This window comes from Globicephala melas, chromosome 13 (genome assembly GCF_963455315.2).
Source record: "Globicephala melas chromosome 13, mGloMel1.2, whole genome shotgun sequence".
Taxonomy (NCBI): Eukaryota; Metazoa; Chordata; class Mammalia; order Artiodactyla; family Delphinidae; genus Globicephala; species Globicephala melas.
The window spans coordinates 6,540,771-6,564,015 of NC_083326.1; the positions used below are offsets into that span (position 1 = coordinate 6,540,771).

Below are 23,245 nucleotides of genomic sequence, written 5' to 3' on the forward strand. Positions count from 1 at the left end.
ATGCCTCAGAGATCAACTCTCAAATCCTATTGTTAAGAAAGGGCACCAAAGTTCCATGCCATAAGCTTTGGAGCCCAAGGGTTGGGATGGAATAAGAGTATGAAGATATTCACCAAGAGCAAGAGGGCTTCCCCACCAGCTCACGAAGGTTGGCAAGCAGAGCGGGACACTGCCATGCTTCTTCTCCACGCGATCAACCCTCTGGGCCTTTCTCCCCATCCCCAAGTTCCTTACCAAGGAGCGTGAAGGCTTGTCGCGTCTTCTCAAAGTCCTCAGCGTCATCTACACCCTCGATGGACGTGTCTCCTCCCTGTGACGTATAGAAGAAGTCCTCGGCACGGGCTGCGGTGGGAAAGGAGGTGAGGCATCAGGCATGGGAGGGACGCTTCACCCCCAGGTTCACCACAAACCATGCCCCACGAGGATGTCCACCCCCTGAGCAAGCTGACCCGGGCCAGAGTTTATTCCCAGCTGGATGTGGAACTCTTTCAAATATCATCTTTACCGACAAAGGCAAGTGGGAGAGAAAACTGAGTAACAAAAGACAGAAAAGTACAGCACAGTGATAGAGCCTGTTGTTGCATTTGTGTTAAAACTGATATCTGAAAAACCAGGGAACATAAAAGTCACGGCAAGTTCAAGTTACAGGAGCATTCACCACAGACTTGTTTTATAAAAGGCTCTGGTAGACACAGTAAAATGTACACCCACCCTAGAACCAGACTTCCATGACCATCGATAATCTTAGTCTGACAACCTCGTTTGACACATGAGGGGCAACGACGTGCCCAGAGAGACACGATTTGTTTGTTTTAAATGTTGGGGCACCTTGAGCTATTTAAGCACGTGTACAAACATAGGCTGAGACTCTCATCCCCTGGCTTACTTCCTCTTCAGTCAGGCCTCTGCTAACAGCCTGGGGATGACTAGCGAGGAGGGGCCCAGGTTCCTTCATAGAATTCAGAGCCACCCTCAGCAGAGGGCAAAAGTGCAACGAGCCCTGGGGAGTATCTGAACTACAAGGCTTGAGAGCCAGCATTTCAGGTAACAATTGTACGTCATCAAAATCACCCTCGAAAATCACTTCAACTTTCCACAAACTATAATGTCTTTGTGTGGTACAATTCTGTCCAATGCTTGGCATTTCTAAGTGTAAAATGTTTGATTTTGATAAGATGCCAAAACTGGACACTAGCTGTTCTCCCTCCTCCCCTGAAAACACCAGTTAAATGATTTTCTCTTGACCTGGGCACATACGGTTGTGATTATGATGGGTCTCTTGTCCTCCAGTTTGGGTCTCTCTCTTTACTTTCAGCTACACATGCTTAGATGCAGCTTCATTGCAACTCCCAGCCCTCCTTCAACACTTTGTCCTCACGATTTGATCTCCGAAGAATTTCTTGAGTCTCTTTCCTTCCTCCATCCTGACTGCCACTATCCAGGGTCTGACCTGTCCAGCATCTGTTGTCTGGGGACTGTTGCAAAAGACTCTAAGCCTTTCTCCCTGCTTCTGCTCCTGTCCTTTCTAAATCCTCCTTTAAACTTCTGGTAACTCTGATCACACCACTCCCTACTTAAAGCCCTTTGGAGACACCCTCCTGTTCCACTGCCCTCAAGGCAAAAGTCAAACACCCTAGAAGGGCCTCCCGGACCTTTTGTGAAGCGGCCTCCTCCGACTACTCCAGACTCACACCTAGTCCTTCCATCCCCACCTCTATGTCCCAGATACACCGGCTTCCTTCCTGTCATTCCTCAGCTCTACCCCTGTTCATGCCGTCAGTGGCCCTGCAGACGTCTCCTTCCTGGTCTCTCCCACTTCTCACCTTGATCCTATGCTCCAAGCCACACTGCACTGTTCCGCCAATTCCTCCCACCGCTCAAGTCCACGATACCAGGCCCAGCTAGGAAGTGGTAGAACTCAGCCCCAAACCCCAGTCTCACACACAACCAACAGGCAACACTGCACATGGGAATGAACAGCAGAATACTGGTCATGTTTTATGAGGGAAGGCTTCCTGGAGGAGTGACTTCAGCCCACTCTGATGACTGCAGGCAGCTGAACTGGGAGACGAAGGACTTTGGCCCTGAGCTCGCTCCCAGCCACAGCAGAAGCGAATTCTGATGAAGCAAGTCACATCAGGTCTTTGTGGAAGATGGCATATTTGGATCTTCCATATCTAATCACCCTGGAAGCTCTGGCACAGAGTAATGTGACAGCTTCAAGCGTTTAATAAAAGCATCAATTCTTTTTTCATTACGTGAAGGCTGCATTTAAGGGAATATGGTCCATTACACCTCTTTTTACCACCATTTATTCACACTCTAACACACTATTCACTGTATTATTTTGTTAAATCTCAGCCCGAGGTCATTTTAATGCAACAGACCACCAACCACAGGGCAGAGGCAAGTGGGGCTGTATGCACATCTGTCCACTTCATTCTCAAGACAAGTGCACAAAATTCCTGCAGGGCCAAGGGGTCCTACAGAGATTTCTGTGCATTTGAACAGCACAGTTTAGGAGAAGAAAAGAGGGAAGGAGGGGAGGCAGGTCTGAATATTCACTAGAAGTCGCTGGCTAGTCCTTCATTTATTTGATGTTTCCATCCATTCGACCAGGGTTATCTGTGGAACTATAAATGTCAAGCTTCAGGGCTCACAGCCCATCCATCCACAAGGCAGAAGACAGCCTCATGCCTGAGCACGAGAGCTTATCAAAGGCTCTTCACTTCACTCCAAGATGCTCTCAGAGGGCACACGCAGGTAAGAATGCAAGAAATGGATCCAATCGGGTAGTTTTCAACGGCTCCAGCCAGGGGCCCAAGGAGCCTGCACCTTGCTGAAACACGGAGTAAGGAAAAGTCATTTTTCTCCTCAATGCACTCCTGTAAGTGGGGGAGTGGGGAGAAGGATTTCTTTCCTATTACCTGAAAGTTACATTTGGGATAAAATAGTCCAAATACAGCCAGATGGATCTTACCAGCATTCGTTCATTTTCTATAAAACTGACCCTAAGAAAAAAGTTTTCAACTCCCGCAGGTTGGCCCTGAGAAGTCCAGCTGGGCCTGTGGAAGGAGCGGGGAGGATGGCAGTGGCCCTTAACGTGGCCTGCCTTCCTGGTCCCTTGGGACTGTAAGCCAGCACGAGAGCCCCAAGCTGCCAGCTCAGGGCAGTGCCCATCAAACAAGGCTTGTAACATTCGCTCCTTGTCCGAGGAGTTTACGACTTCACTGGGGAGAATCAGACCTGCGAGCACGGAACAGCTGGAGGACAGCACAAAACCAGCCTAACGTGTACCATCCCAGGCTTCCTCCTTTGGGACCCCATTTAACACGACTTCCCTGAGCAGCTTTTGACCCACCACAACGGCGCTTCGCCTCAGCACAGCCTTCTCACTCCGTACTGTAACTGTAAGCGAAGCAAGGGCAGGACGCACATCTGGGTCAACACGACATCCCCAGGGCCTAATTGGCCTGCATGAGGCTTAATGAATGAACGGAGGAGCCAGTACTAAGCTGCATGGCACAGGCACTGAGTGCTGCCAGACTCCATATGCAAGTCAAGCGGACAGTGAGGAGGGCAGACCAAGGTTTGAACCACCTGATGTATTTTACCTACTGGGAGCACAGGCTGGAGTGGGCAGAGCTGGATCTGGTGATGGGTCCTTAAGATGGTGAGGATTTGGCTCTGGGACAGTAAAGCCTCAGAAGTCTACTTCTCTTACAGTTGCACAAAAGCCAACTAACCTCTGTCTAGACACCCAGCTCTGTACGCCATCTGCTAGTACTGGACCTACCCACACCTCCCCAAAATACAGATGACAGGCCAGAGACGGGAGCTGCACGGCCCCGAGGCGTGCCCTCACCACACGCACCCACCAGCAGGTGGCTTGGAGGACTCAGCAGCAGGACTCAGTCAATATTCCAAGATAGGGCTGCGCACAGAGAATGGGGAAGGCTCCAGGCCCAAGGGGCGGGGCTACTACGCTACGGTGTCAGGAACTAAAGCCTGCTCGTCCTTCTTGCTCTGTCCTGGCTCTCAACTCCACTAGCTCCAAGTCAACAGTCTCCAGGCACCTTAGCAGACAACAATAACAGAAACGGAGGGTGACTGGGACCCACTGAAAGGCTGTCTTCCTACCTGATGGCAGCAAAAAGCTGACGCATGCCCCTGGCACCCCACTCTGGCTGCTCCGCTCTGGCCTCCAGGCTGCAGGGTGGATGTGGGCAAGCTGCCCGCCTGCTTGCAAGGAACTGGAGCACTCCTGCCCAGCTGAGGCTCAGCGGTCCAGTTAAACTCTTTAAGTTCCTCTCTCACCTTCTGTGGGGCCTCCCAGGATTATCAACATGCCCCTTGAGCCAACCCCACATTACCCCTGCTTTATCCTCACCCCCTTCCTTCTTTTTCTTTGTCTCAGTCCTTAAATATGACTTAAAACACGTCGACCACAATTAAGTGATGCGCACTAGCTAAACCTCCAGATCCTCGTGGTTGAGACACATTTCTCAGGGCGTCTAGAATGAAAACATATTTTTCAAAACAATAATGCATGTCAATTCACCTGTGCTCTGCAAAACACTGTTCCACCCCCAGCCTCTTATCCTCTCATGTCCTGTGGGCATGAAACTCACAGAGGGGTGGGACTGTGCCCACAGGTGAGGCAGAGCTAAGAACCCGCGACAGAGGTCACCGAGCCGCGCACACCTTCTCCCTCAGAGCCCCCAGATGTGCCACCTGCGGCAGCAGCAGCCCAGCTCCAGAATGGGCACGCAGCCCGTTTACTTACTTAGTGCGAGCTCTTTAAATTCCGGAAGATTGGCAGCCGCACAGAGCTGGTAAAAGATGTGGTAATTCCTCTCATCATCTGCCTGGAGGAGGAAAACAGTTAAGCAGTGTTAGGGGCAGGGACCCCAAAGATTGTCCCCTCGCCCATTCTAATTCCAGGGTGACAGAGGTCAAGGCTTTTCCTCCACACCTCTGCCGCCTTCAATTCCCACCTCCAGGTTTTGCATTCACCGTTACGGGGCCTTCTGCCAACCAGAGGACTTTTACCTCTTGATTTATGCAGAACATAGGGGTTTCTTTTTCCTCCTCTATAGGGCATCACCGCTACCCCACAAGTGACGTCTCGGCGGATCAGCTCTTGTTCAGATAACCGAGCTGCCTGGCTCATGGTGGGCTGACCGTCACTTCCCTGCTGCAGCTCCCTTTCTCCTCTGGTAGGCTTGGAACTAAGTAAAAGCTATGCCCTTGCCCATCATGTCAGGCTGGGGTGGTCAGGAAAGGTCCACGACTGAGACAGGACTTCCAGGGGACAATGAGGCCAGACCTGCCTTAAACTGGCGGAGTGGTCGTGGTGGTGGTGGGTGGGACGGGGGCTTCAGGAGGCCTGAGCAAGGGCAGCAAGGAAGAGGAAAGCCCACAGGGAGTCTGGCCAGAGCCGTGGCCAGCACAGCAGGCTGCTTGCTCTGATGCAGTGAAATGAAGGATGTGGGGTAGTCCAACCGAACCTGGGAGGTGGAGAGAACCGCTCTGGGGGTTGTGAACTGCAACGACCACCACCGAAGGCCAGGGTGGAGGAGGAAGAGGGTCACCAAGAGGCCAAAGAGTAGTTGGGAAGGAGGGAACAAAAGGCGAGCGAAGAACTGAGTCACATGAGAAGCGAGAACTCCATTTATTTGAAAAGGAAATGAAGTAAGTGGTCAAGTAGGTTTTTTGTTTTTTTAATATAACTTACCAAATAAGATTCCTGGTGAAAGTTGAAATCCACAGACCCTACATGACATTCCCCTGATCACAAGACTCCGAAGTCCACAAAGAACACAACAGTCTTATTCTTCACTGCATCTCTGGTGACTAGCACAGGGCTAGCACATAACAAACAATATATGTTTGTTGACTGAACCTAAAATCAATGCCCTGGGATTTCCCTGGTGATCCAGTGGTTAAGAATCCACCTTTTAATGCAGGGGACGTGGGTTCACTCCCTAGTCAGGGAGTGAACTAACATCCCACATGCCTCGGGGCAACTAAGCCCACACACCTCAACTACTGAACCCGCAGGCCACAACTAGAGAAGCCTACGTGCCGCGACAAAGACCCAGCGCAGCCAATAAATAAATTAATAAATAGATAGATAAATATTGTGCTTGCATGGTATATGCATGGTATTTATTTATTTAAAAATAAAAAAAATAAAAAAATAAAAACAATGCTCACTGAAACATATCAATACTGAGTAAAAATTTTTCAGGTCTGATGCCTATAAATGAATACTTCTTAATGGAAAAAAAAAAGAAAACCAAAAGAACAAGTCTATCCAAATCCAGGTTCAAGCAAGGAGATGTTCTTTGGGCATAGGGAGCAGAACATGGAGCGAGTAAAAATCCATGGGAAAAAATACAAGAAGGTCCAGTCACAGGGCTCACCTGAAAGACCACTCTGGACTTCTCCAAAAGGTAGGTCCTCATGTTGGCCCCAATGATGCGGTACCTCTTGTCAAAGCCAATCTGAATGTACTTTCCGAAACGGCTACTGTTGTCATTGCGAGTGGTTTTAGCATTCCCAATGGCCTGTGCAGAAAAAACAAACAGAAAGTGTGCACAACATGGCGGGTTTTCTTAAATTTCAGGACTGTATGCTTATGGCGGCACCTCTAGTCCCTCCCTCTTCCTTCCTTCTAGAACCTCTCTACTATTAGGATGACAATGGGTCGAGCTAAAAGAAAACAAAACAACTTCATTTTCCTGCTTCCCTTACCCCTAACGATGGCCAATGAGAGTGATGAGTTGACTGATGGTCCCTCTAAAGGGGACTAAACAGCTGGAAGGTGCACCCCACTGACCTTCCTCTCTTCTTCCTATTCCTACCTGGAATGTGCATGTGATGACTACAGCTGCAGCAGTCACCTTGGGACCATGAGGGAAAGGTCTAGAGAATCACAGAAACCACTGCTCTGACATCCTCGAGCCACTAAATCAATGCCAGCACCCAAGAGCTCTAGACTTTCTGTGAGAAAAATGAATCTTCTGGGGCTTAATCCACTTCGATCAGGTCTCCACTGATCAAATGTCAAATGTCATTCCCAACTGTTAAATGGTACTTCCTAGAAAGAGACCACATGTCAAACGCCCCCCTCCCCCCAACACACACATCATCACTAGGACATATCAGGAAGCCATCAACCTCTTGGTACTATTTCTTACAAGGCAGCAGGGACACAGTTCAAAACACGAGACAATAATTTAAAAGACAAGTGGCTAAATGACTGGTCTCACTGTGTGATTATTCACTTTCTATAAAACATCACACTGCTGATGGGTTGGTAATGAACATACTAATACTGAAACCCCTTTCACAGGTTTACTTTTTAGGTGGTTACAACACTTGAAAAATATCCACTGTAACTTTTCAGCTGTCCAGGAAATTTGAGGCACAAAGAGGCTAAAAGCAGATCACGATTTCGGAGGCCCTGAGGGACCCAGCCCAGCCTGGCTTCTCATCACTCTTGCCCTCTGTCTCCAGCCTCTTATGATCCTGAACTTGCTTTTCTTTCTCAAAAGACCTGTGTTCTCTCTGCCTCCTCCCCCACCCCCCAAGTTTCACAGACATGGTTCCCTCTGCTGGGAACACTCTCTGCCCATGCTCCCTCCACCTCTTCTTTCTGGTCTCAGCTCAAATGTGGCTTCTTCGGGAAGGCCTACCCTGGCCTCATAAGCGAGGGGACCTCCCTCGCCACGTGCTCTCCCAGGCCTCACTCTGCACGTCCCCTTGTTTCCCTAACCCCCATCTCCACGAGACACCACCCTGGCTCCGTGAGAGCGGGGTCCGCACGTGTGCTTCCCCATGGGACCTCCCGCACTCACCCCAGTGCCTAGCACACAGCAGGTATTCAAAACATCTGAGTGAATGGAAGCATAGATGAACTTGGGTTTTGGTTTTCTTTCCTGTGAAATAAGAATTTTAAGTCCTTGTCCTCGAAGGTCACTTGCCTCTTTAGGTCCCTAAAATCTCATGTTAGGGTCATGAATACATATTTTTTCTTTTAGGGTTTAAAGTGTATACAGCAACCTACACCTCACATATACAGCGTGTACCTCTGCAGGAAAGTGGGGAAAGCGTAACCCCAGTACACTGCGTTGCTCTGAAGGGAACCATGGAGCATGGAACATGCCCCTAAGGTCAGGGCGAGGCTGGAGCCCGGCCAAGCTGAAACGACCGTCAAGAGATGACTAATCCGAGGAGTTAATGTCATCACTCACGCCCCTCTGCATCCACCAACCTCAACGTCTCAGCAGAGGCTTCACCGCACCCACTTCCAAGGGGGCCCTGATCCTTCAAGGCACCATGTGACAAGCCACTGTCAGACTTCAGGGAGCCTATTCTGTTTGAAAAGTGGCAAGGAGTGCTGTATTCCCTAAAATGCAGGTAAAAATGATGGTTTCCCAGGCCTCCATCACAAGCTAGGTCCTGGGCTGGGATCCCGTTAGTTTCCCCGAATCCAGACAAGAATCCCAGGGGAGAGGCATTATCAAGTTTCCTCATACCTACGGGGAAACTTAGGCTCAGAAAGGGTAAGCAGTGTGCCCAGGGTCACTCGGCTGGGAAGCGCCAACACCAAGGTATAAATTCAGATACAACTGAGTCCGGAGTCTGTGTTCATTCCCCTTGGTTTCGCAGTCCTTTTCCAGCTCTCCAAACTACTCACCACCAGACAGGAGCTGCCGCCCACGTGGGTAACTTCTTACATCTCAAAGAGCCAGGTCAAATCAAAGGATAAAGACAAAGACATGAATCCTCGCTTTTACCTTTTCATAAGAAAGGGGAGAAAAGCCTTTCAGAGGATGGCAGGGAACCAACTCATTACTCTGACAACCAGTAGATAAGGAATCAGACATCCATCCTAACCTCCCTGTGTAAACTCTATCAGTGTAACTAGCTGGCCAGGAGAAGTTTCTCTTCCTAAACTTATTCCAGCTGAAAAATGCAAGAGGAAAAATAGAATGAGAACGTCACCATTTTGTAACTCCTGATGAATTAATAGATCTAGGCATAAGCAATGGCTGCTGACGTCACCAAAAGACACCTAAATATTCTGTGCGTCTTGACGGGAATACATACCACCACCAATAAAGGGTTCTTGGATTTTAAGAACAAACAAGCAAACAAACAAACCTAAATCTAATCAAGCCTCTGAATTTTACTACCCTTTCAAAGGATGTACAGAGGCCAAAGGAACACGTTAACAACATCAGGACGGTGCAACCAGCAAAGGCCAGTTTGTGTAAAATTCTAAAGGATTATCTAGTTTCAAACAAAAAAATCTCGATTCCAAAAGTTCAAATTCTGTCATTTCTAAAAGGGCAACAAGAACCGTTACCGTATCTGAGATCACTCCTTGTGGTAGCTTAGGGGAAGCTTGTCAACATTCTAAAGACCACTGCCAAAAGGTCTACCCTCCTTACCTCACTGGGCTGCTTTAAGAAGTGATGTAACGGATCTACAAGTACTTTGAAAGTATATAATGGTACCCACAAAGGGAAGGGGTTGCTTGTATATTACTACCAAACCCATAAACTCCACTCTGGGCATGAAGAACTTCCAACTTCTACACGTGTGTGAAGGACCTGCACGTTGTTCTTTATCTTTTAATCTCTTGCTAGGTTTTTTGTTGTTGTTGCTTATTGACTTAGAAAACATTTTGACGCATGAGGAAAACAAATCCAGTTGTTATAGATGATAAAAACCAAGGCTTTGACTCTGAGTCCACAGTCCAACAAAAGACACAGTTATGATACAAATAGTTAAAATTTGGAAAATGAACAAATGATGTATGCAGGGAATGCATGGAAGAAACTCACATGACCAATAAACATAAGATACCCAACCTCAGTGGAAATCAGAGAAATGTAGACAAAAATGACAGTCCAGAGTGGCAATAACTTTGATACTATGAAATAATGATGAGGATGTGAGGAAAAAGGAACTCTCATACACTGCTGTGATGTAAATGTAAACTGCAACAGCCATTCTTAAGAAGAATTTGGCATATCTAGTAAAATTGAACATGTATGGACCTAACAATCCAGCAACTGTACTTCTAGGTATTACCTAGAGAAACTCACACAAGTGTACAAGTAGGTGTGCAAAAGAATGTTTAATGCAGGCTGTATTTAATAATGAAAAATACAATCTAAATGTCTACCGGTAGGAGGAAGAGATAAATAAAATGTGGAATATTCATAAATGGGATGCTGAAAAGCTGTTAAACTAAACTAGAGCATGATGCATGGATAAATAAAAAAACAATCAGTGAAAAGCAAGTTGCAAAGTGGTTAACAGAATATGATACCATTTGTATGTGATATAAAAGAACTACCTTTTCTCTGGTTTATACATGTACAAATATGTAGCAAAGTAAAAATGGACTAGAACAAATCATTTCAATATGATTGGGATTATACAGTACCGAGATGCATATCAACCAGTGTGGAAACAGAGAAGGGAGAAATTCGCCAATGCTGGCAGAACAGGAAACGCTTTAAGAAGTGTAAGATGAAGTGGATCTTAAAGGGTGAGTAGAATTTTACCAGTGGGGAAGGAAAAGGAATTTTATTTATAAACATAGTGTAGGCAAAGGGACAGGGGTATGTGAGAGCTCCAACAAGTGAGGAATGGCTAGAGTGTGTTGAAACATGAGAGAAAGCAAGAGAAGAAGGTAAGGTATGTTGGGGGCAGATTCTCGTATGAGTAGGTTAATAGTTGTAGGCCTACTTGCTTCTTCAGCTTAAAAAAAAAAAGTCACACCCCGAAAATTACATAGTAACTGGTCTTAGTTTCTGTCAATTTTGCTCACTGTACCCCTAGCCCCCTTTCTTTCTCCCAGGTTGGGGGGAGTCTCTGGGGCTCCTAGAGTTGTATGCCTGCACACTCCAGTCAGCCCAAGAAGCCAAGTGACCCCTCTGGGCTGGGCCTGGGTTCTGTCCCTGCTCTATCAGTCTCTTGACTAGCAATACCTTTTTAATCAGTGCAGACTTGTGAACAAATCACTCCCAGGATGCTGACAAGCTCTTGAACAGAATGGGGCCAGAGAGCTCTGGCGCTGACGATAAATCATCCCAATCCACCCCAGCCAACCCCAATCCACCCTCAAGTCACCTTCAATTCACACAACTGCCACTTAGCGCAGCCCACTGGGAATTCCGCCTCCTCAGACGGCCCTCAACTCTCCGACTCCCTAGGAGGCATCTGCAGCTGCTGGCCTGGAGAAATAATGAGGTGATGACGTGACCATAACTGATTGCTTCGCTGGGAGGTGCCAACCTTCCCCGGGACAGGACTGGAGTCATCAGTAATCAGCTGTGCCCTGATTAAAACATGACTTGCACTGGTTGTAACCCTCTGAGGAGCCACAAAGCTGACTGGGCTTCCTGACACAAGGGCCCAAGTAAGACTCTGAACTTGTGAAAAGTTGGGTTTGGGCAGAGCAGAAGCTGCTCTTTCTCTGCTTGGCAACACTCTAATTCCACCTAGAATTCTTGCTGGCAATAATTCTTCCTTCCCATGTTCACGTCCAGTATTTCTCTCAAATGTAACACTCGATAACAGCTCAACGGATAGTCTCTATGATAACAAAACTCTGTATTTGACAGAATGAACCCTCTGGACTTACCCACATAATTTCCAAAGTACCAATTTGCACAACTTTAGAAATTTAATGTTTTGAGCTCAAACCACTGTAGCATTTGTTTACATGACATCATGCAAGAATAGGCTGGTTCATGTACACACTCCTCCTTCTCTAGGGGTGTGCCTGTTGCTCTCACACTTCTTCCATGCCTCCCCAGCAGTCCACCAGCCTACTCAAGCTATAACAGATACTGAAAACATTAGATCATTTCAGATCACGGTCATTTGAAAAACATTCCCAAAGCAGTGACCCAAACAGGTGCCCGCCAATGTTCACAGCAGCATTACTCACACTGGCCAAAAGGTGGACACAACCCAACTCTCAGCGCAGGAATGGATAAACAAAACGTGGTGCATACAAGCAACAAAATGTTATGCAGCCATTAAAAAACACACAAAGTACTGATGCGTGCTACAACACGGATGAACCTTGGAAACATTATGCTAAGCGAAATCAGCCTGACACAAGAGGACTGATGTCGTATGATTCCACTTGTATGAGAGACACCAAAGAGGCAAATTCACAGGGACAGAAATTAGGATAGAGGTTACCAGAGGCTGAGTAGAGGGGAGAATAGGACGTTACTGCTGAATGGGTACAGAGTTTCTGTTTGGATGATTAAAAAAACTTCCGGAAATGGATGGTGGTGATGGTTGCACAACATTGTGAACGTACTTAATACCACTCGACGGCACACTTAAAGTGGTTAAGGTGATAAATTTTATATTACGTATGTTTTATTACAACAAAACAATAAAATTAAAAAAATTAATTCCCCTTGTGTCTTGTACCTGCTTAATGTGGTGATCTGTCTTCACTAAATTCCTATCTCGTCTAACAAGAACTGTGTTCAGTCACCAGAGAGCAAACAGGTTTCTTCCCTTCCCTGTTTTGTCCAGAATAAGTACATACTTTACCTCCAAAAGAAGAGGCACTCTGTGTCTTTGCAATTTTGCTACCTAAAAGATGAACTGAATTTTGAAACTCAGAGGCAAAGGAAAAGCTGAAATCCTGGTCTCACTCCCACCTAAGATGAAACGTGATGCTAATCGCAGAGTGCTGTCTTAGCTGCCTCCATTTAAGTGCAGTAGACGGCCCAAGGGGGGTGTGGACTCAAGTCCATGATCGTCTCCTGAATCCAGGCCATGGCCAGGCCGCCACCTTGGGGCTTAGAATAAATGCTATGAGCAAAGAGGCTACCAACTAAATGTCTGACAAAAGGAAGTTAAATTACGGTAAAACCATCTATTAATGTATGTTTGCAGCCAATAAGTTTGTAAAAAGCTTAATGATATGGGGACAAGGCATATACTATAATCTTCAGTGAAAAAGCTGGAAGGAAATATACCAAAATATGGAACAATTATTAGCAGGCTGTAGGATCATGGGGGATTATTCCCTTTTCTTCCATATTTTCCAGTGACTCCTTCCTATTCTTTAAAATATTTATTCAACAAATGGTTCTCAAACAGGTGTGGGACCCAGATCCGCAGCATCAGGATCACCTAGGAACTTGTGAGAAATGCAGATTCTCAGGCCCTTCTGAATCAGAAACTCTGGGGGTGGTGCCCAGCTATCTGCTTTCACAAGGCCTCCAGGCACAGTTAAGTTTAAGAACAACTGTAATCTAATAAAAGTGTTTTTTTGTTTGTTTTTATCTGTTTGGTAAAAATGCCTTCAACTGCATTGACCACTTCCCAATTCATATAAGAACAGATACCCAAGCTTGCTTTTGTCTAATTCTTAGTGAACACAGTGTGTCTGATTACTCAGCAGAGAGTAAAACCTCTCTGGATAATGCAACCCTGTAGGCAGGAGAGTTTGCCTGGATAATCAACGAGCTCCCATGAACTGACACTCAATTTACTCCTGCACTTGGTAAAGGAAGAGGGAGAGAGAGGGGACCTGGGAAGGTCCAGGCAGGTTCTTGTTCCCCCAGCCCCCAAATGATGTGAAGGACCAACCACACCGGTGCTTTGTGTCTTACTCGGCGGGGCTCACGGCTGTGCAGAGAAACCTGATGCTGTTCTGGCAGCTTTTGGCCTCAACTGAATTTCTTCTTCCTAAAACAAGGGAGCTGTTCGGGGCTGGCAGAAGGGCCAACTCCTACCAGACTGCAGCCCAGACAGTAATGAGGAGCCTCAGCTTCAAAAGCAGGAAATCAAAGCTGGCCCAGGGACTGTGCAGCCATTGAGCTCAACTCCATGAGAATGAAGCATTTACAAGGAGCGGAAGAAAAAGAGAGATGGAGTTCTGACCCTCTAACATGGTCTACTATAGCTAGACCCAAGGTTTTGGAAATATCTCTGGCCCTGCACTTGCATCGGCCGCTCTGAGGCCACCCAGCCGGGAGGTCGGGGTGGTGAAGAGACAGGCAAGACCTGTCCATGCCAACAAAGGTAACGTTTTCTGAGGATCTCAACAGATTCTGTGTCGTCACATAGCTTTGGACTCTATCTCCCCCCAAAAGAGTCACATAGCTTTGGACTCCATCTCCCCGCAAAAGAGAAAACGTCCAAATATCTTTTGGGAAAAAGGGGAATCTTTTAGCTAGGCCTCCTCACCGCCATGAAGACGGCCCTCCCGACTCAGCGGACCTTCAGAGCATCAAATGGTTTTGGTGGGACACTGATTAGCTGACACAGGATGGCAGCAGTGGGGAAGAACACAGCAGAGACGGCGGTAGATGGGGGAGGACTGTCACAACAGTATTCAGCAGAGTCAAGGAACAAGGAAAACATGAAGAGGCCGCTGTATCCAATACTGGGGGCCTGGGCTACCAGGTCAGAATATTCCCAGATCTGTGGTTTTAGGGGCACCTTTGAAATTCTTCCCTCAGCAGTGGACTATGGGTTCTTGGGGAGAGGCATGAATGCTGACTGTGTGAGTGGCTTCCAAGAACTCTGTGATCCGCCACGCGAGGCTGGACACTCAAGCAGTCTTAGTGCCAGCAGAAGGAACTCCAGACAAGAAGGCCAAGGACATTTGGATGGCTTTACCTCCATGATGGGACTGGACGCCAGGACCTTCTCTTCGATGTTGGTGTCACTGGCCGAGCCACTAACCGCGGCAAAATAGCGCATGGCGTACTTGGCCGACACGGTCTTGCCGGCTCCAGACTCCCCGCTGACTATGATGGACTGGTTCTTCTCGTCTCTGCAAAGGAAAAAGCCTTGGTCAGTCGCTGGCCGTGGAAGGGCATGGTCGCCTTCCAATGACACTGTCGCCTTCCAGTGACGCTGTTGACAAGGGCCCGAACCCAATCAGGAGCACCCCTCCCTCATTTAGGAGTAAATGTGAGGGGCAGCGTAAAAACAGCCCACCTTCCTTCACACGCTTGCTTGCACAAGCTGAAAGTGGGAGAAAGAAGCTCTGAGAAGGGCTTACAAATCCTATTTTATGACCTGAGGGAATGGGGATGTAGCCGTCGGGTCACTCTCCCAAGTTCTCTCTGGAGGCAGTACCCCATAGACCACTCCCTTCCAAAGACATCCCCTGAGAACTTACAGAAATATACACTTTCAGTTACATAATCTCGCCTTTCTGTTACATGCTCATCTTGTGCCACTTTCTTCAAGAGCAAGGTTCTTTTCTTCTCCTCTTGTATTTGAGCCTAGCATGCCAGCAGACACAGTTCTGAACATTTTTATTCATGTAGATCTACCACAAAGGGCATGCTACTAGCCACCAGGCTAATCTTGCCTCAAGCTTCCCAGAAATTAGATAAACAGCTATGGATTGCAATAAGAGGGAGTTCAACCAGACTACATGGGAGGCAGAGAGCAGATACTCTACATCAGATAAAATGTATCTGTATGTATCCCTTTGAGACAGATATGAGACAGACAAGTAATGGAAAACGCAGCCTATCTGGTCTCCAAGGAACATGGATGTTCAAGCAGGGAGTAAGAACAAACATCTGCGCCACGAGTCTGGGGAACGAATTGCTTGTAAGAGCTATACTCAGCCATCTACCTTCAGCCACAAATCCACTGCCAGGAGGAGGGCAGGCACTTTGCTTTCAAACTGCAGTACCTTTAACAGTGCCTGGCATAGAGAATACACCCGAGATAAAATATTACGTTGGAGGAGAAGCCAACTTAGGGATCAACCAGCCCTCTTCCTTTCCAGGTGAAGAAACCGAGGAGTGTGAAGTCAGGTTTAGAACACAGGTCTCCTGGCACCAGCCCAGTACTCCTAACACCAGCTCCTGTGGCTTCCTGGGCAGGGCTGGCTACAGAAAGAACGGCCTGCCCCACCTTGGCAATTATCAGCACAGGTAGATTGTACCTGATCAGCACAGGTGAATGAATGTTGGCCCTGCTTCTGGGCCAACAGCTGAGAAGCTGAAAAAGTGGTGTGATGACACTGATGTTAACTAGAGGTGAACTAGAAAGACAGACAAAAACCGGCTTGAAAGGGGGGCCCCGGGGGAGAGTCAGGTGTGGTAGCCGGGCTGAAGAAACCTTAACCTTCAGCTGCTCTTCAAGGTCAGCGAAGAGCTGAGCAGTCTCAGCTCACACACCATCACTAAGTGGGGAGGGACTTGAGTGAATACAGATGGCGAGTAGATGCTATTGAGAAGATGAAGCTGAAAAAACCTCATCTTTCAAACTGGCTATACAACCAATTACCTGAAAAGCTACCTAGAATCTCACCTAGTATCTGGAGGATGGAACAAGAAGTGGCTTCCGGAGAGCCCTTGTACTTCCAGGATACCACTGTCATGAGAGTGTTTCTCCTCTCCTTGGTTCTGTGAAATCTTCATACTGAAAGGGGGCCTCTAAGGAAGCCTGTGGATGCTCACAGTTCCCATTCTCATCTGTTGTTTAAATTTCATATGACATCCACTGGACCCTGGGGACCAGGACAGGTGTCACCCTTCCTCTTCTCAACACCATCAAAATCAACTCCTTAGAGAACTGCTCAGAAGCACAACCATCCCAAGGGACTAGGTGTCTAACAACCTGGGCTTTAGACCTATGAAAGAGAACCAAGTTTGATGCCACCTTTAAAACTACCTGAATCTGCAACAAGGAGAACTAAATTGCAGGAGCCATACCCAAACGTTTGGAGTTTTGCTCAAAGTCTGTATGTTTAACCTAAAAAGGATGAGCACAGGTTGTGTCTAAGACTTAGTCCTCCACAGAGAACCACATCGAATGGGGAGGTATATACTGTCCAAATAACTTAATAAGGATCCCTGGGAGCAATATGTGGATGCCAGGAGAGAATTAATCAGATTGGTGGGGGGCTGGGGGTCGTGAGTGCTGCCAGGCTCCCTGCGGCAACACAGCACACAGAGGGAACTGAACTGCGAAGAGACCCAGATAACATACTACATCTGGCACAAAAAAGGTGGCAGGCTTCCCTGGTGGTGCAGTGGTTGAGAGACCGCCTGCCAATGCAGGGGACGTGGGTTCGTGCCGCGGAGCGGCTGGGCCCGTGAGCCATGGCCGTTGAGCCTGCGCATCCGGAGCCTGTGCTCCGCAACGGGAGAGGCCACAACAGTGAGAGGTCCGCGTACCGCAAAAAAAAAAAAAAAAAAGGTGGCACAGACCAGTGACACCTGTCACTTTTCACTTGCTGTGTCAAGATAGGCATTGCCCTGCACATCACTGGGAAATGACTGAAAAGTCACATACTGCTCAGGAAAGAGAATGACCCACACAAGAGGCAGAAAACTTTGAGGGCCAAGCAGCCTATTCCAAGTGTAAGTGGCCAGAAAGGCAAAAAGGCAGGGCTACTTCACGTGACAACAAAGTGTCAGGACCTCACAAAAAGAGGGAATCAAAGGCAGGGAAACAAAACACTGGCAGGACATGGAAGCTAACGTTGGTGTTTTGATGAAAACGCATATATGTGGCCAAACTATTATCAGAGCTTATAAACATCCCCAAGTGTTTCAAATCTTTACACTCGAGGCTCTTGGGCATGAGGGAGTCTGGGCAACGACCATTAGTGCTAACTCCCAGCTAATATGGTGGATAGTCAAACTGATGCCGATAAGACTAAAGTTAGGGAAATTCAACTCTTCTTAGACCAACAAGGACCGTTCAACAGCTTCCCTTACTGAGACCAACTTAAAATATTTTTATAACTTGATGATTTTTATTTAGTTCTACTGCACTTCTGCACACCCTACCTCCTCCCATTCTTAGTCTACTATGTGGCTGGGTGCACACTACATATCTGTACACTATTTGTAACGGGATGATGTGCAAAAGCATCCTCAGTCCGTTCTACCCACATTAGCTTTGCTTCCAACTCAACTAGAGAACACAAGACCAGAATACGGGCAGTAAAAACAAACTTGATTTTGAACCTCACGTGCACTGGTTAGCTGTCTGACTTCAAGCAAGGGAGTTGACTTCCTGACCCTCAGATTATCTCAGTCCAGTCTCTTATGACTTTGATCCCCAACCATGCTCATGCTCTTCTCGGTGGTCACCTTGACTTAGGGTCCTAGGTCTCTAATTCATCCTAACATTCCTGCCAGATTAAATGTCTAAAGCACAGCTCTAATCATGCTCTCCCCGCTCAAAAAAAGTTAACTACTCATCGCTTACCGAATCAAGTCCAAACTCCTTAGCTGAACTCCTCCGCAATGCACATCCCAACGCTAAAACCCTTGACAAGCGTCGGCATATTATGGTGCTAAGAACAGAACACCAGGCTTTTGGTCTAAGGCTCTTGTCTGAGTCCTGGTTCAGCCATCAGCAGGCTCTTTGTAAGCCTTAACCACATGACAGAGGATACCCCCATCTTACAGATTTGCTGCGAGATTATATGAAACGATCTCTACGCTTTGTATAAGATGAGGGTATTATAGTCCAGACAAAATGAGCTACGCGCCAGTCTCTGAAACTGCACACTTTCCCGGCGCTGCCATTTATGGTTTTCCCCCACCTGAAATCGCCTTCGACATACACCCTTCTGCTGAAGTCCAACCTGTCTCCGGCAGCCCGGCAGGCCATGATTTCTCTGCCTTCTAAAGTCTCACGTCATTTGCTCTGTGCCACTTGTGAGGCATTGTCACCTCTCATCCCACATTGATGTCAGGCCCTGTGTGGTCACTTTACTTGCTGTGTGACCTTGGGTCACTTCTTTTCTCTGGGCCTCTGTCTTTGCATCTTGTAAAGTACAAGGTTGTGACATGGACTCCCCCAGTGATTTAATCTGTCTCTGACATTCGATGACTCTGTGATCAAAATTGTAACAGAAGCGTGGGTGGGGAAAAGCTCTCAGTTTCAAACTTCCATTACTTAGGGCTGGTCGTGGGGGAGACATTTATGAGTGTGGAATTCTACCCAGTGTCCTTCAGAAACACAGCCAAGGTATGGCTCCATCCATTCGGCCGAGTTACAGACATGACTTAGCTGACAACTTGGGTCCATGTGCTTTTCAGTCAGTCCTTTTCTCCTGAGCCCAGTGAGGTTCCCTTTACAGGCATTCCCTGGAGATATTGCAGGTTCGTTTCCAGACCACCACAATAAGGCAAATATCCCAATAAAGAGAATATCCCAATAAAGCATCACATGAATTTTTTGGTTTCCCAGTACATGCAAGTTATGTTTACACTATACTGTAGTCTATTAAGTGCACAATAGCACTATGTCTAAAAAAAAAAAATGTACATGCCTTCATTTAAAAATACTTTATTGCAAAAAAAAAGTGCTAACCACCATCTGAGCCTTCGGCCAGCTGTAATCTCTTTGCTTGGGGGGGCGTCCTGCTCCTGACTGATCAGAGTGGTGGTGCTGAAGCCTGGGACGGCTGGGACCGTTTCTTAAAACAAGACCACAGTGCAGTTTGCTGCAGCGACTGACTCCTCCTTTCACTTGAACACTTAGAGCCACTGTAGGGTTATTAATTGGCCTAAGTTCAATATTGTGTCTCGGGAAATAGGGAGGCCCGAGGAGAGGGGGAGAGATGCGGGAAGGGCCGGTTGGAGGAACAGGCAGAACACACAAAACATTTATCAATTAACTTCACCCTCTTACGCGGGTGTGGTTCGTAGCACCCCAAAATAATTACAATGTTCACATCAAAGATCATTGATCGCAGATCACGGTAACAAATAGAATAATTGTGAAAAAGTTTGAAATACTGCAAGAATTACCAAAATGTGACACAGAGACTTGAAGTGAGTAAAAATGGTGCCGACAGACGTGCTTGACACAGGGTTGCCACGAACCTTCAGTTTGTAAAAAAAGAAAAAAGGCATTATCTGTGAAGCACAATACAGCAAAGGGCAATAAAACAAGGTCTGCCTGTATTTAGAAAAATTAACCCACGGCCATGGCATTTCATGCCGTGAAATACCAGCCGTTACTCAGGCCCAGGCTGTCTTCAGGAAGGCAGCACCACCCTAAGCAGGAAAAGCCCCTTGAAGGCCTCTGCGTCAGGCAAGAGCACAGGATTCCCGGTCAGGTACCAGCCACTCTCCAGCGTCCAACACGTGCACCACAGACTTTCCCTGGTTCACACTGGAATCCCTGTCTTTGACATCTGAGAGGCAGGATTTAATCGCTGCTAAGCCACCTGCTCTTCTGGTAAAAGTTTCCCACCAAATCACTGCAGCACTTGAAGCTCCCTGAGCAAGGCCAACCTCTCTCCCCATCCCCATTTTTGGAGAGTGGAAAAGGAGGCTGTCCAGGCACCTGAGGTCCACACTGCAGAGCACTGATCAGCCAGGGAGACACTGTGGGAACTGCGGGGACACCCCGCTGAAGGGCTGCCTTGCTCAGGTTTCCTGCAGAGAATAACGCATCACCCGTGGCCTTCCCATCAGCAATGTGCACACAGAACCATCAGGAAAGCACTGCTTTAGCCGATTCTGACTGAGAGAAGCCCTGGCTGTGACAAAGAGGCCAGGCCCTCCACCTGCGGACGGGTGCGGCACCACCATCCTCCCACCTGGAACCCCCGTTCTAACTGCCACAGTGCGTCCACACGTCAGTCACTGAACTGAGAGCTCCCGGAGGGCGGGCACTTGCTTCAACCTTGAACCTGCAGGGCTCCTGGGGCCGAAGCCTCACCGTCACTTCCCGTGCCCCGACCCAGGCCTTCTCTGTGTAAGTGGCACCAGCCTCCACTCACCCACTTCAGCCAGAAATCTGGAGTCACTGTGGATTCCTCCCTTTCCCTCCAGACAGCATGCCCTATTGAAATCACCTCCCAGTACAGACCGCTCTCGTCTCTGGACCTCCTTGTCCCAGCCATCATCATCTCTGACAAGCATTGCAATAGCAGCTTTCTAATCCTCACTGTCATCCTGCTGTAAGGCAACCTTTTTTTTTTTTTGCGGTACGCGGGCCTCTCACTGCTGTGGCCTCTCCCGTTGCGGAGCACAGGCTCCGGACATGCAGGCTCAGCGGCCATGGCTCATGGGCCCAGCCGCTCCGCGGCACGTGGGATCCTCCCAGACCGGGGCACGAACCCGTGTCCCCTGCATCGGCAGGCGGACTCTCAACCACTGCGCCACCAGGAAAGCCCTGTAAGGCAACCTTTTCATATGACATTTTGTCGTGAATATTGGATCAAACCTCTCCCCCTGCTTTAAGCCGTCCAATGGCACCCCTCTGCCTCCAAGCTCCCAGCTCTGGGATCATGTTCAATACCCCCCGTGAAGCAGCACCTCTCTTTCCAGCTTTATCACGCGCCACTCTTCTCTTTGTTCATGACGCTCAAGCCACACAGGGCTTGTTTCTTTATTCCTTCCTACTGCACAGCTGTCTGAAGCTATTCCAGTTCAAACTTATTTTCCCTCTTTGACCTCACAACTCTTAATGCCTGGTACTCAATCATACTCTGATGGCGGCTCACGCCTTACTACTTTTCATGGTAATTCATGACCACCACCTACTCACATCATGCTCGAATGGTGTACAAAACTCTTGGCCATGTTATCTCTCGCTTAGGACTCATGAGACTACTGGTGCCAGACTTCTCATTTTATTTATTTATTTATTTATTTTTTGTGGTACGCGGGCCTCTCACTGTTGGGGCCTCTCACTGTTGTGGCCTCTCCCGTTGCGGAGCACAGGCTCCGGACGCGCAGGCTCAGCGGCCATGGCTCACGGGCCCAGCCGCTCCGCGGCATGTGGGATCCTCCCGGACCGGGGCACGAACCCGCGTCCCCCGCATTGGCAGGCGAACTCTCAACCACTGCGCCACCAGGGAAGCCCAGACTTCTCATTTTAAAGAGGATAAAACTGAAGTTTGGAAAGGCCGAGTGATCTTCCCAGAGTTCTCAGCTAGTAAGACACCAAGTGCAAATTTGAACACAGGCTTCCTCACCCCTGTACAATTTCCCACTGGGTTATGCTGTGACATCTCTGTATCACCACTACAGCCCCTTCATGTATAATCAAGCATCCATTAGCGAAGCCCCCTAACAAATCTAGCCTCGGTTAAGACATTAGACATGAAGCAGGTGTCCTCAGTGCTGGCTGGCGTAGCATCACCTCCTCAGCTGAAACATCACTTCTTCAGAAGCCCTCCCCTGACCACCCTACTTTCATAGCATTCAGCATACAATTTACTAATACTTTACTGATCTACTTCGTAGTCCTTCTACCGTTGTCTTCCCCACTAGATGGTAAGTTCCATGATGGCCAATCTCAGATGCAGGGCTTGGATGGGCAGGCCAGCACCTGGACTGTGTCAAGAAAAGAGCCCTCGTAAGGGCTGTCATGTATGGTGGTCTATACAGGCTGAGGCCAGGGTCTGGTGCCCCCTAGAGATGTGCAACTTACCGCCTGCAAACCAAACTTGGTGGTTCCTGCCCTGAGTTCAGTTTCCCCAGCTCGCCCATGGGAAGGGGGCTGACAGCAGGGGCCTCAAGCCTCAGGCAGGTGCGACTCTCTTTCCCTGGATTGGGCACTCCCTGAGAGAGGTGAAGAGGTGGGAACAAAACCCGGACACACAGTGGAGGTGCGAAACAGGAGGGAGGGAAAGCCTGGCTCAGACACAGTAGGAAGGATGCCCTGTCTCTGAACACATCATTAAGTCCCTCCATCGTTTCTTCCTCCAGTAACAAATCATCTGAAAATTTAGGTGCGTCAGTAGAATATATTCTATTCACTAATGGGATAATCAATCTACTGTCTCTTGCCTGTCTATATCTGTCTGGTCTCTAATGATATTTTCAACACCATCATCACAATGCAGGCCATCTACTATGGTTAAAAAAGAAAAAGAACTGCACCAGAGAATGGGGATACAAAGAATTTTTAATCAAGAATTTCTGGTGAACAAAGATATTTGTGTCAGTACCAGGGACAGAGTTAATAACTGGGAGACAGACTAAGAAAACAATGGAAATGAACCTTAGAAGCAATGCCAGCTAAAAAAAAATAACGGTACTATATACGGTATGACACTCTTAGAAACTCAACAAGAAAAAAGAAACAGGATGCTTAGGGATACAAACACAACTATATTAATACAAAATGATATCAAAACCCCATTAGAATGGGGGAAGTCATGTAACGCCAGGTAGAAGGCAGAATCAGATTGGCGGAAATAAAACTGGGTTCTGTGGGGAGGGAA

General features: G+C 47.8%; 1 protein-coding gene across 2 annotated transcripts in view; it reads right to left on the reverse strand.

The window, feature by feature from the left end:
• The window catches only part of MYO5B (myosin VB), a 388,804-nt gene that overhangs the window by 154,965 nt on the left and 210,594 nt on the right, over positions 1-23,245 (reverse strand). For both annotated transcript variants that reach the window (XM_030867905.3, XM_030867909.3), the window contains exons 5-8: positions 14,689-14,845; positions 6,429-6,572; positions 4,787-4,868; positions 235-342 (exon numbers count right to left, since the gene is read on the reverse strand). In XM_030867905.3, coding sequence (XP_030723765.1) covers positions 235-342; positions 4,787-4,868; positions 6,429-6,572; positions 14,689-14,845 — 491 coding nt within the window. The remainder of the gene's footprint in view (positions 1-234; positions 343-4,786; positions 4,869-6,428; positions 6,573-14,688; positions 14,846-23,245) is intronic.